Below are 13237 nucleotides of genomic sequence, written 5' to 3'. Positions count from 1 at the left end.
TTATGCTTCTTTGAAGCGTCCTTGTAGTCCGCCACCTGAGGTGCACTTGCCTGCCAGTTTTTCGAGACTACACTTTACAATGCACCAACTGTTCATGCAGCCTAGGCAGTGTGCTTCCATCCAGGTGAAACAGGAATGATTGCTCAGCTGTGATGTTTCCGTGTCCGCAACAGAGTCCTGTGTTCCATTTGCATCGTAAGTTGGAAGGCGGAACTGGGAAGTGACATTACCCCCAAGTTCAGCACATTCATTAGGAATGTCAGAAAAGGAAGAATAAACAAGGTTTGTTTCAGTGCTTAGCAAAGGTAAAGGTAGAGCCATTAATGAGGCACATGCATGGCCAGTGTTCTGCATATGGCTTATTTAATTTATTTATTTATTTTGGCTTATGTCTCAAACACACATATGTAGTAGTGTAGGTTACAAGTCACAAATGTTTACATACACTGCCGCCATTTGGACTGTTAAGTTAGGGTTGGTGGGGGATCACCAACTTCTGAGTTGGAAGTCCGACTAACTCAGAAATTCCTTCTTTGGACTTAAGATGGAATGCTTTGCATTGGCTTACATCTGCCAAAGATGATTTGGCTTGTAGCGCCAAAACACAACAGCAGTCTGCTCAAGGCGCTTTATGTTGTAGGTTACAAACCCTACGAGACACCCTAACAATCAGATGACCCCATATGAACAAGCCCTTGGCAACAGCGGGAAGGAAAAACTCCCCTTTAACAGGACAAAACCTCCAGCAGAACCAGGCTCAGGGAGGCGTAGCCATCTGTTGGGGTTAAACAGAGAGGGACAAGACAGATGGGAGAAAGCCAGAGTGTGAAAGGAATTACTAATTAATGATATAAATGTATTTTAAAACATCTTTGGACTGCATTACTATTTTAGTTCAACTCAGTTCTGCTGGAAAAACAGAATTTTCTTTTTTACCCATGAATCATGGAGTCAGAAGATCTTGACGCTTGTGTGTTTTTGCTTATATGTGTCCTCTGAGCAGGTAAAGGAGGCCATTCTGAATGATGAGAACTACTGTCCTCCAGAGACAGCCGTGCTGCTGGCCTCGTATGCCGTTCAGGCCAAATACGGAGACTATAACAACGATATTCACAAGCCTGGCTACCTGGCATCTGACCGGCTACTGCCACAGAGGTAAAATCAGTAGACATAATATGCTACTCCACGTGGGTCTAATGAAATATCTGATTCCAGAGTCTCTCTTTGTTAAGAGTAAAAATGTGTACATTTTAGCATGATTAAAAGCCCAGGAGTGCTTGTTGTGTTATTGTTTTCACTGTTAACTCTTGTGTTGTGTCGCTTGTGTCCTTTTCTCCTCGGCGTGTCCTGTAGAGTTCTGGAGCAGCACAAGTTGACAAAGGAGCAGTGGGAGGACAGAATACAGACGTGGCACGAGGAGCACAGAAGCATGCTCAGGTGAGTGTATTGTGAAAGTTTCATGGTTATGGTTTCATATTATTTTGCATGGAAAGTTTCATTCACTGGCTCCTGCATGTTTCTCTGCTAACTGTTTTCTCCTATTGTGTGTGCAGGGAGGACGCGATGATGGAGTATCTGAAGATCGCTCAGGACTTGGAGATGTATGGCGTCAACTACTTTGAAATTAAAAACAAGAAGGGCACAGAGCTGTGGCTCGGGGTCGACGCCCTGGGACTCAACATCTACGAGCATGAAGACAAGTAATAAATCTACACATTTGCATGGATGTGTACTTGTTGTGTTATTCGTGGATATCGTCATTGTTTCTTGTGATCAGGGACTCAGCTCAGTATTTGTTTGACGAAATCATTCATGTAGCGGATGAAAACCAATACGTCATTTTAACCAAAGAAGGAGCAAAATGGAACAAAAAGAGACGTTTTGTTAGACAGCTGCTCGGTTTCATTTGGGGAAAAAGTGGAACAGAGATTGATGGCTGGCATACATACACTAATGCGGTTTAGAACAGCGGTCCCCAACCCCCGGTCCGTGAGTCGTTTGGTATCGGGCCGCGAGAGTTGAGGCTCAGGTGTGAAATGTATGATTTTCAGGGTTTTTATCGGTTTTCAGCGTTATTTTGTTATCGTTAACTCAGTTTTCCTGGGTCTTTTCACGTGTGTTATGAATAAATCTTCTTTTTCGGTACCGGTACTAGTTTTATTTTGTTGCATTTATCCACGACACCTTAAAGGCCGGTCCGTGAAAATATTGTTGGGCATAAACCGGTCCGTGGCGCAAAAAAGGTTGGAGACCGCTGATTTAGAACTTAATTACACAAGAAAACGTAATTCAGTCGTTTGTTTAAATCGTTAAATCCACCTTCTAACACTTTTTTGATATTTAGTCCGAGTATGTAAATGAGGTCTGGGATGCACTGACATTATTTCCCTCTAATGGTTGTGAACAGTGGTACACAACTGATTGTTGAAACAAAACCAGGATTTTAATGGGCACCCATCGTCTGAAAGCCACTGTTGTTTTGAAGTTTTATGTTTACCAGCTCGTGCGTTTATTTAAGTGGAGTAAAATCTCTCTCTGCTGCCTCAGGTTGTCACCAAAGATCGGTTTCCCCTGGAGCGAGATCAGAAACATTTCCTTCAATGACAAGAAGTTTGTCATCAAGCCCATTGACAAGAAGGCTCCAGTAAGTGCTGATGAATTCATACACTGTTTAATGTTTTGTTTTTTTCCCCCCCACAGAAGAATAAAATTTTTACTTACTAACCTTTCTTATGCCGGCTTCCTCCAGGACTTTGTGTTCTACGCCCCACGGTTGAGGATCAACAAGCGTATCCTGGCGTTGTGTATGGGAAACCACGAGCTGTACATGAGGAGGAGGAAGCCTGATACTATTGAGGTGCAGCAGATGAAGGCTCAGGCCAGGGAGGAGAAGCACCACAAGCAGATGGAGAGGTACGGCGCAAAAAGACCTATTAATGGATTTATTGCATGAAGTTTATATCTAAATACATACCAGCAGTTTTAAATGGTAGTCATTTCCCACCAGTCTATCCTGTATTTCTCCTAGTACTGCACACTTTGTATGACAACTACATACAGTGGGGCAAAAAAGTATTTAGTCAGCCACCGATTGTGCAAGTTCCCCCACCTAAAATGATGACAGAGGTCAGTAATTTGCACCAGAGGTACACTTCAACTGTGAGAGACAGAATGTGGAAAAAAATCCATGAATCCACATGGTAGGATTTGTAAAGGATTTATTCGTAAATCAGGGTGGAAAATAAGTATTTGGTCAATAACAAAAATACAACTCAATACTTTGTAACATAACCTTTGTTGGCAATAACAGAGGTCAAACGTTTACTATAGGTCTTTACCAGGCCTGCACACACAGTAGCTGGTATTTTGGCCCATTCCTCCATGCAGATCTTCTCGAGAGCAGTGATGTTTTGGGGCTGTCGCCGAGCAACACGGACTTTCAACTCCCGCCACAGATTTTCTATGGGGTTGAGGTCTGGAGACTGGCTAGGCCACTCCAGGACTTTCAAATGCTTCTTACGGAGCCACTCCTTTGTTGCCCGGGCGGTGTGTTTTGGATCATTGTCATGTTGGAAGACCCAGCCTCGTTTCATCTTCAAAGTTCTCACTGATGGAAGGAGGTTTTGGCTCAAAATCTCACGATACATGGCCCCATTCATTCTGTCCTTAACACGGATCAGTCGTCCTGTCCCCTTGGCAGAAAAACAGCCCCATAGCATGATGTTTCCACCCCCATGCTTCACAGTAGGTATGGTGTTCTTGGGATGCAACTCAGTATTCTTCTTCCTCCAAACACGACGAGTTGAGTTTATACCAAAAAGTTCTACTTTGGTTTCATCTGACCACATGACATTCTCCCAATCCTCTGCTGTATCATCCATGTGCTCTCTGGCAAACTTCAGACGGGCCTGGACATGCACTGGCTTCAGCAGCGGAACACGTCTGGCACTGCGGGATTTGATTCCCTGCCGTTGTAGTGTGTTACTGATGGTGACCTTTGTTACTTTGGTCCCAGCTCTCTGCAGGTCATTCACCAGGTCCCCCCGTGTGGTTCTGGGATCTTTGCTCACCGTTCTCATGATCATTTTGACCCCACGGGATGAGATCTTGCGTGGAGCCCCAGATCGAGGGAGATTATCAGTGGTCTTGTATGTCTTCCATTTTCTGATGATTGCTCCCACAGTTGATTTTTTCCACACCAAGCTGCTTGCCTATTGTAGATTCACTCTTCCCAGTCTGGTGCAGGTCTACAATACTTTTCCTGGTGTCCTTCGAAAGCTCTTTGGTCTTGGCCATGGCGGAGTTTGGAGTCTGACTGTTTGAGGCTGTGGACAGGTGTCTTTTATACAGATATTGAGTTCAAACAGGTGCCATTCATACAGGTAACGAGTGGGGGACAGAAAAGCTTCTTACAGAAGACGTTACAGGTCTGTGAGAGCCAGAGATTTTCCTTGTTTGAGGTGACCAAATACTTATTTTCCACCCTGATTTACGAATAAATTCTCTACAAATCCTACCATGTGGATTCATGGATTTTTTTTTTTTCACATTCTGTCTCTCACAGTTGAAGTGTACCTCTGGTGCAAATTACTGACCTCTGTCATCATTTTAAGTGGGGGAACTTGCACAATCGGTGGCTGACTAAATACTTTTTTGCCCCACTGTAAGTGACAGTACGCTAGTAACCCTTTCTGGCCACTAGGGGGCAGTGCTGCTTTGAAGAAAATCATAAGGCTGAACTTTACTTTTTTCTGTTAACTGTAAATTTCCACATATTTCTATTTGGTAGCAGGTGATGTGGCGATTTTTATAAATGCCATCAATGTGTCCAGCATTGGTTTCACTTTGTGCTGAATTTTTGTGTGTGTGGGTAGATTTAGTTTTACTTAACAAATTGGTAAAAGTGTCTTTTATTGACTACATAAGGGTTTGTTTGTTTTTTTTGTTTTTTTGTAAGTGATTCTAAAACATATTGTTTTATCATCTTCAGTCTGTGTGTGCCAATATTATGTGGTTGTTATGGATAAACAGGTAAATTTGGCATAATATTGCAAGAATGATGTAAGCTGAGTAGTCAGTCGATCTGAGTGTGCACGCAGTGCCTGAAAAAACATGTTTTTTTGTGTGTGTCAGCGGGTTCACATGAACAAAGGAACCACAGCTTTCTGTGGGAAACTGGGTTAAATGGTTAATTGATATGAAGCTGGAGACACAGCAGCAGGGAGCCAGACTCAACACAAACCTTTAAAACCTTCCTCTTGAGTTTTGTCGGTACACAATCATGTGACGTTTGCTTTCTTTGTGGTCTGGACAGGGCACAGCTGGAGAATGAGAAGAAAAAGCGAGAGCTTGCAGAGAAAGAGAAGGAGCGAATAGAGCGAGAGAAGGAAGAGCTGATCGAGAGGCTGAGGCAGATCGAAGAGCAAACTCAGAGAGCTCAGAAAGGTACGTCTCCACCCACTTCACTAGTGTGTGCGTGCGCGTGTGTGACAGTGGGGTGTACTACAAACGAAGCTCAAGGAAGTATTACGGCTGGGCTTTGTTTGCTTTAGCTGGCTCAGCAAAACCTAAGCCCCACTCGGAGATAACTGCTGTCATGGTGATGGTTATCAGCTTTCTCTGTTTAGCTCTCTGTCTCAGGCTCTGTGCACGCTCGCATTAAAGGGGGGCCTTTCACCTCCTACACCAATCACAGATGAAGATGGTAAAATGGTGATTAAAAAACTTTAGAGAACAGAGAACACTAAAATTTCAGACTGCTGCAGATCAGGCAAAAGATCTGGTGATTTAGATCACAGAGAACTTAGATAACATAACGTAAAAAAGTGTATGCATTTAAACTACAAAGCTTGCTGACCCACAGTCAGAGGAGAGTTTGTTGGCACATCAAAGTGAAATTAATTTGATTGATTTAACAGGTACTCTTGGTGACAGTCTGATCAACTTTCTAAGCTGTGGTCTAGCAGCTGCAGTTCCAGCTGTGTAAAAGACACATAGTAGCAGATTAGAGTCGAGCATAATTATATTTGGACATTTCCTTAGTATTACGTCACAACAATGTGATTGGTCACTTGCAGTGTTGAACCTGGAACAATATTTATTATGATGATGTGGGAACAACACCAACTCGACGATATCAGATCATCTGATGTAGCCAGGTAAAAACAAACCGACCGGTCACTCTCACCTCGTTCTGCACGTCCTCTGTTCGTCAGCCTGTGAGACGTAGATATTTCCTTTAGTCCTGGGAGTCATTACATGTTTGTAGCCACAAGTCTTTTATAGTGACATAATTTATATTTATTTATGTCATTTCACACATAACTTTAATTGTGGTTTCAGTACTGAACTGATAAGAGACATTTGGTAATAATGTTTTAATCACTGAACAGGGAGCTGTTTTTCTTTCCCTGGAGGTCAAATGCAGTTTCCCATCCTGAAGTGAGGGTTATTGTGAAGTGTATCTAATCTGATAATCTGCACACCTACCCACAAGTTTGCGTTACTTGGCTGATGTTTAACATTTGGGAACTGCTATCTAAGACGGATCAGCATCTGTGGTTCATCATCTTATTACTAATTCTCTGAATTTGCATAACATAGAAGCTGCAGTGCAGACCGCAGGCAGCAGCAGGCTGTACTGGCGCCGATCCCAGAAGATTAAGAACAATTCACACCTGGAGTGTTTTTAATCTAAGAAATGCTTGAAGCGTTGGATTCACCACTCTGTATCTGGACTGTACAGGTACAAATGTGGAAGTTTAAAAAATGAAAAATAAACATATTTTAAAGAACTCGTGACGTGACGTTTGAAAATATTGGTCTGCTGCAGTTCTTTAACTTGGATTTTTTTTTTTTACCGGGTAAAAATAAAATGTTTTCGGTTCATCATTAAAAATACATGTTATTTAAAAAACTTTATATTTGTTGACGACTTTACATCCAGGGTTGCAAGTAAAGCTTAAAAGTAGATGTGAGAAACATTTTAGTTAACTCATTTTGACTTCAGTTTTTTTTTTTTTTTTTTAAATAAATGGATTTCTGTATTAAGACTTTAGATGCCTGCATAAGCTGAGAGGTGATTCCATTTAAAACACTAAAACTAACCCTGGACCACATAAAAACGAAATAATCTGAGAGCAAAAAGGGGCTAAACTGACACGATCAAATCCACTCTGGAAACTGAACTGAATAGAAAACAAAAACTCTAAAAAACAAATCTGAAACTGTGGTCACTGCATGTTAGCGATGCATATTGAGACGCTGATATGCGTGTGCCTGCAGAGCTGGAGGAGCAGACCCGCAGAGCGCTAGAGTTGGAGCAGGAGAGGAAGCGGGCGAAGGAAGAAGCAGAGCGGCTGGAGAGGGAGAGGCAGGTGGCGGAGGAGGCCAAGACAGCGCTGGCTCAGCAGGCCGCTGACCAGATGAAGACCCAGGAACAACTGGTACCTGCACACGCACGTGGATATTCATTCATTTATACTGGTGCTGTGGTGCAGGTGTAGATGCCACCAGATCTGTGAAAAACCACATAACAGTTTTTTGTTATAGATTCATGTTTGACCAGTTCAGTGATTATTCATCATTTTCCTCTTTTATTCACATTTAGAATTTTTTTTTTTTATAAATAAATACATAATGTAAAAAAAAATTGTAACCATGTAGCAAAGGCTGTGTTTCTCCACCAGAACCATCCTTTCCCTAAAATATGAGAATTGCATCATTATTTCTGCTTCATATTATTTTGCATTGCAAATAGCATTGTGTGCTTGAAATGTCAGTTATGTTTGTGATAAGTTTTTGCTTGGATGTGTTATTATTTTCCACAGGCTGCTGAGTTAGCAGAATTCACTGCCAAAATTGCTCTGCTTGAGGACGCAAAGAGAAAAAAAGAAGAGGAAGCAACAGAATGGCAACACAAAGTAATGCCTGTGTTTGTGTGTCTGTGTGTTTGTGTGGTTGTCATTACTCTTTCTAAGTATGCATGTATCTTCTTTCCAGGCTCTGTCAGCACAAGAGGACCTGGAGAAGACCAGGGAAGAACTTAAGACGGCCATGACATCTCCACCGGCGCCAGAAAACGACGAGCAGGATGAAACGAACGCCGAGGCCAGTGCCGAGCTTCTCAGCGACGGCGTCACCAGCCACCGCAGCGAGGAGGAACGAATCACTGAGGCGCAGAAGAACGAACGTGTTAAGAAACAGCTACAGGTAGAAATGAGCCTGAGTTTCTGGGGGAGGGATTCTTCCAAAGGTACACACTCACTGGTTACTTTGTTAGGTCCCACTTGCTGGGCAACTGCTTTAATCCTGCACGGCAAAGATTAAACAAAGACCTCGAAAAATGCTCAGAGATTTCTGTCCATATCGACGAGACAGCATCACACAGTTGCTGCATGCATTAATGATGTGCGTCTCCTGTTCCACAACGTCCCAAAGGTGCCCAGTTGGATTGAGAGCAGCTGGTGACCATTTGATCTCAGATATCTTCTTGTCGTGGTCATTGTTAGTTTCCTGATCTTAGCTGACAGGAGTGTCACCCGGTGTGGTGTAGCCCATCTGCTTCAAGGTGTGAGTTGGCTGTGTTCAGAGATGCTCTTGTGCATACCTTGATTGTAACAAGAGGTTATTTGAGTTACTGTTGCCTTTCTAGCAGTTTCCAGCAGCAGGCCATTGTCTGCAGGCATCAACAAGCTGTTTTCACCCAGAGAAAATGCCGCTCACTTGATATTTTCTTTTTTGCTTTTAAGAAGAGAAAATATTTTCTGTAAACCCTAGAGATGGGTGTGTGGGGAAAATCCCAGTAGATCAGCAGTTTCTGAAAGGCAGACAGCCCACCAACAACTGTTTAATGTTCAAAGTCACTCAAAGTCCCTTTTCTCTCCCATTCTGATGCTCAGTTTAAATTTAGGCAGGTCATCTTGATCATGCCTAAATGCACTGAGTTGCTGAGATGTGGTTAGCTGATTAGCTATTTGCACGTAGTAGTTGAGTAGATGTACCTAATAAAGTGTCCAGTGAGCTGTTTTAGATGCACACAACAAAAACTGTATGTGTGTGTTTTCTCTGCATTAATGAGAACTCCTTTCATCAAACATCCAAGCTGGCAGACACGTACACACTTGCTGCCAGTTTGCTACAACAGAAACACCACCTGAGAAAACGGGTTTCTGCAAGACCGGCACAGTCGAGTTTGTCAGTGCAAATGCAAAGCCTCCAATCCCACTTTTCAACGCAATCTGTGTATCTGGCATCATTTGCAACTTCAGGACTGTCACAAAGCTGAAAGGACTAAATAAATAATGCTTCTTTCAGTTTATTAGACAAAAGCCAAGAATCGTACAATTTGATGGGGTTTTTTTGTTGTTGTTATTAATAAATTTCTGCAAAACTTTGAATGTACTTCTTTATTCAGTGTGGTGAACAAAGTGAGGAAGTACTGTGTATCAGTCGGTCGAGTTTTTGATGTTTCTCAACACATGCAATCATTGGAAAAACAAAGATTGCACTAATTTTCTGTCCTCATTGGCACTATCGTACAATCTGTACATCTTAAGGTGAAGCGTTGGTGGAAGGACTGCATCCTTTCTGAAACCACTGCTGCGTAGACACTGTGGCAAAGTTATTTTCCGGTAAAGCTGCTAAAAAGATCTGGGTCTGAATTTTGTAGTTTAATCCGCAGAAAGTAGCCTGTGCAGTGAAAAGCTCGTAAGTTTTCCTGCTGCACATTAGAATATACGACAGATTTGATTGCAGCTTCGGTTACAGCGGCGGTTTGTCTGAATCCAGAGCAGCTGTGAAAATACATTAACACTGCCTTTTATCTGCAAATCAGGTGGCGCATAAGCCAGCCTGGCAGGTTGTTTTCTTTTATCACTCAGATGTACCGATGTCCTGTTGAACGGCAGCTGTTGCTTTTCATCCTTATTATGATATGGGAGCAACCACAAGCTGCCGGCTGTCGGAATTCAGCATTTCTTGGCCGTTTGTTGATCTTTACAACAATGTGTCTTTGTGTTTCTGGTCTTTAAAACTTGACTGAATAAACAAAAGCCAAAATTCCCTGTATGTATCAACTCCCTGTAGGAGTTGATATAAATTTAAGCAAATATTTCATTCGAGCAACGATGGAGTCGATCTTAAGTGAATTGTGTCTCACCACCTCCCTCCCTTTGTCTTCCGTCCAGGCTTTGAGTTCGGAGTTGGCGGAGGCTCGGGACGACACCAAGAAAACGCAGAACGACATGCTACATGCCGAGAACGTCAAAGCGGGCAGAGACAAGTACAAAACCCTACGGCAGATCCGCCAGGGCAACACCAAGCAGCGTATAGATGAGTTTGAGTCCATGTGAGCCAGAAACGTGGATGGACACGACACTGAAAAGAGACCGTTTGGTCTCATTGCCATGTCAACGCCTCACTCTCCTTGTAAAGCCCAAAACCTGCTGCCACTGCAGGATAGCTTACCTTTTCTCTACCCCGGAGAAAGATGAGATAGAGGGCTTCGTAGCTTCAACCTCGCCAAAGCTCTGCCTAGCAGCGGCTGGCCAGCCACATACTCAGCTTTCTGCTTTTTAGAGCTCTGCCCTCGCCTCGATGAAGCACACGTCTTTTAATCAATCTGGACAAATAGCAAGCAACGTGTCGTCTCCCTGTACATTACTAGCAATTTAAATGCTTGCATGTTTGATAATTAAACAATATCGCAACCTTTAGACAAAACGTGACTGTTCCGAAATGGTTTCTTTTATTCAACAAAATAAAATGATCATTTGTAGCTATAGCTTATTGATGTTGGGAGTTCGCTTTAATCTGTACCTTTATTTTGTCTTCAGCAGAACAATTTAAATTTTTTTTTTTTAAACTGCTTTACTCGTGTCATTTCTTTCCCTTTCACTGCTGTCATTTTGTTTTGGTACAGTTACGCTGTCGTCCACATTCAGCAGTTAACTTGTTCTTTAACAGGTTGTGTGCTCACAGAGAGCCGTTAGCAGGCAGATAAGCAAACTAGATTTGCTTGGCGTTCTCTTTCCATTGAGGCAGTTGTTTCAATATATATTTTGTCTCACAATAAAGAATGAATTTATATTTCCAATAATACACCTATGGTATGATCTTGGTCCTGACTCTTCCGTCAAACAGAATGAGTATCAGATTTGCAGGATGTGGCCTGAGCACCTCTATAGAAGCAGAAGTGTTGGGAGTTCGCTGCTGTGGTGCATTTAGCTGTGGTTTAACACAGTACCATAATCTTCCCATGAGTGGATGTCCCAGCAAAGTGAAAGCCAAATATAGTTCATATCATATCACCATAAACACCTCATGCCAGCTGTCAAGCACGGTGGTGGAGGTGTCATGATTTGGGTTTGCTTTGCAGCTACAGGAGCTGAACACCTCGCAGGCATAGAGTCAGTCATGAATCATGAAGTCAAACTAGGTCATCAAGACAATGATCCAAAGCACACCAGCAAATCTGTAACAGAATGGCAAAAATATGAGTAAACTAATGCCTGCAAACCTCAATGGACTGAAGCTGTAAAGAAATCCTCCACAATATGACAGAAATTTATACAGAAAACAGATCAGTTATTGCTACTACAGGTGGTTTTACAGCTACTGAATCATGGAATTTACTTAATTTTTTCACGGGGTCGCAAAGTGGAAAGTTTCATTTTCATAACTTAATGGAAACATTTCACAGCACTTTTCATTGTTTCCTGCCACAGCTGATAGATCGTCAAAAAACAGGAAGAGTGATGCAAGTGTAAACAACTGCAGTAGAGCAGTGATGTCACTTCTCTTGCTGTGTCCAAAATACCCAAAAGAAAAACTCTTCTAAAATCGGTGTGATAAGGTCCATCCAAAAGCGATCATGCAGGTTTCTGTGGCATCTGTGGTTCAGTGTAGGCACATTACATTTAATACAAATAAAAATGTTCATGAAGGAAAATTAAAAGACTCTTATTTCAAATCACACTATACCAAAATACAGCATGTACACAGACCAGGCAGGACGTGAAAGCTTTAAGTGAGGCTTTTATTGGTCACTTTTACATCACTCACAAGAACAGTCAACATGTCTCATTCAGCCACATTTTCCCTGATCCTGTAGGTATGTCACATTTGTTTTATGTGCTCTTGTTTTGGGTTTCAATCTCTAAAGCTTAATCGAGCACAACAAATGTTTGGTGAAACCGACTCTGGAATGGTGGTTTTATAGAATAAAAAGTTAAACTCATACAGGGGCGAAAAAGTGAAAGTACTGTACATTAAACCAAAAATCAAAAAAGTTGTTGTGAAGCACAATTTTAATCACCTTAATCAATATAGTGATGAGTGACAACATACAGCGCTGGTCCACCAAATACAAACAAAACGGCTTCAATGTCAATTTTCCACGTCTCTGACACTCATCTGGAAGGATAGTTTCATTCTTCTATCAGATATTCCCGCATTTAGTGTTTTGATGATGGTGGTGGGAAGCATTGTTTAACATGCAGGTGGGGTTGGAGTCAGGTGATCAACTCATCAATGCCATCTGAACTGAAATGTTTTGTCACAGGATAAATATGACGCCCCAGAACAACTGACGCTTCTCTCCAAGGGGACAAATGCAACCCAGAAATTCCCTCCTCCTCTCCTTTTAGGTTTTCCTTTTAATTTGTTAACTCTATGTATGAATCAATACTGTGATTTACCACCATAATCCTGGATCACATTATAGAAAGAACCACTTTATTCCCTAGCAGAATATACAGTGAAACAGCAGCAATGGTCTAACACTTTTTTTTCCTTTTTAATTTTGGTTTAATAAAAGCACCACTAGCCCGAGAGATGAGCAACAAACAGCCTTTTCCTTGGCTGTGGTCCCTGAAGAGATGGCACTTACTTATTTCTGTAGCAGAAATGAAGCTGTATTAAAGCACACTAAAAATAAACATGTGAATAAATGTGCTAAACAGGGACTGTCGGCATTTTACATTTTTTCTATTGATAAAACACCTAATAAAATACAAACACACATCATGATTTTAGTCAAATGAGCAACAAATGACAAGTTGCTCGTCATCGGTTAATACAAACCCCACATGCAAATTCAAAATGCAAATAAAGCGCATTCAGACTGAACAGGAGGCAAATCTGAGTTCACTACACACATACAAATCTCCTATTATTGCTTTGGTTGTCAGCAGATTGCTACCATCGTCTGTAGTTTGCAGGGAAAATGCTAACTACC

General features: G+C 42.0%; 1 protein-coding gene across 4 annotated transcripts in view; it reads left to right on the top strand.

Moving 5' to 3' along the window:
- The window catches only part of LOC147310957 (radixin), a 46832-nt gene extending 35964 nt beyond the window's left edge, over positions 1–10868 (top strand). For all 4 annotated transcript variants that reach the window (XM_086265563.1, XM_086265565.1, XM_086265562.1 and 1 more), the window contains exons 6-15: positions 1004–1155; positions 1354–1437; positions 1554–1700; positions 2548–2644; positions 2750–2913; positions 5315–5445; positions 7285–7445; positions 7830–7922; positions 8002–8211; positions 10188–10868. In XM_086265563.1, the coding sequence (XP_086121689.1) occupies positions 1004–1155; positions 1354–1437; positions 1554–1700; positions 2548–2644; positions 2750–2913; positions 5315–5445; positions 7285–7445; positions 7830–7922; positions 8002–8211; positions 10188–10352 (1404 nt within the window). In that variant the 3' untranslated portion in view covers positions 10353–10868. The remainder of the gene's footprint in view (positions 1–1003; positions 1156–1353; positions 1438–1553; positions 1701–2547; positions 2645–2749; positions 2914–5314; positions 5446–7284; positions 7446–7829; positions 7923–8001; positions 8212–10187) is intronic.
- Positions 10869–13237: the final 2369 nt, after the last annotated feature.

Source organism: Aulonocara sp. 'chitande type north' Nkhata Bay, linkage group LG16 (genome assembly GCF_057382095.1).
Source record: "Aulonocara sp. 'chitande type north' Nkhata Bay isolate Kocher_YH1m ecotype deep benthic linkage group LG16, A_spYH_male_GT1.1, whole genome shotgun sequence".
NCBI classification, from domain to species: domain Eukaryota; kingdom Metazoa; phylum Chordata; class Actinopteri; order Cichliformes; family Cichlidae; genus Aulonocara; species Aulonocara sp. 'chitande type north' Nkhata Bay.
This window is presented reverse-complemented; position numbering and strand designations above follow the sequence as displayed.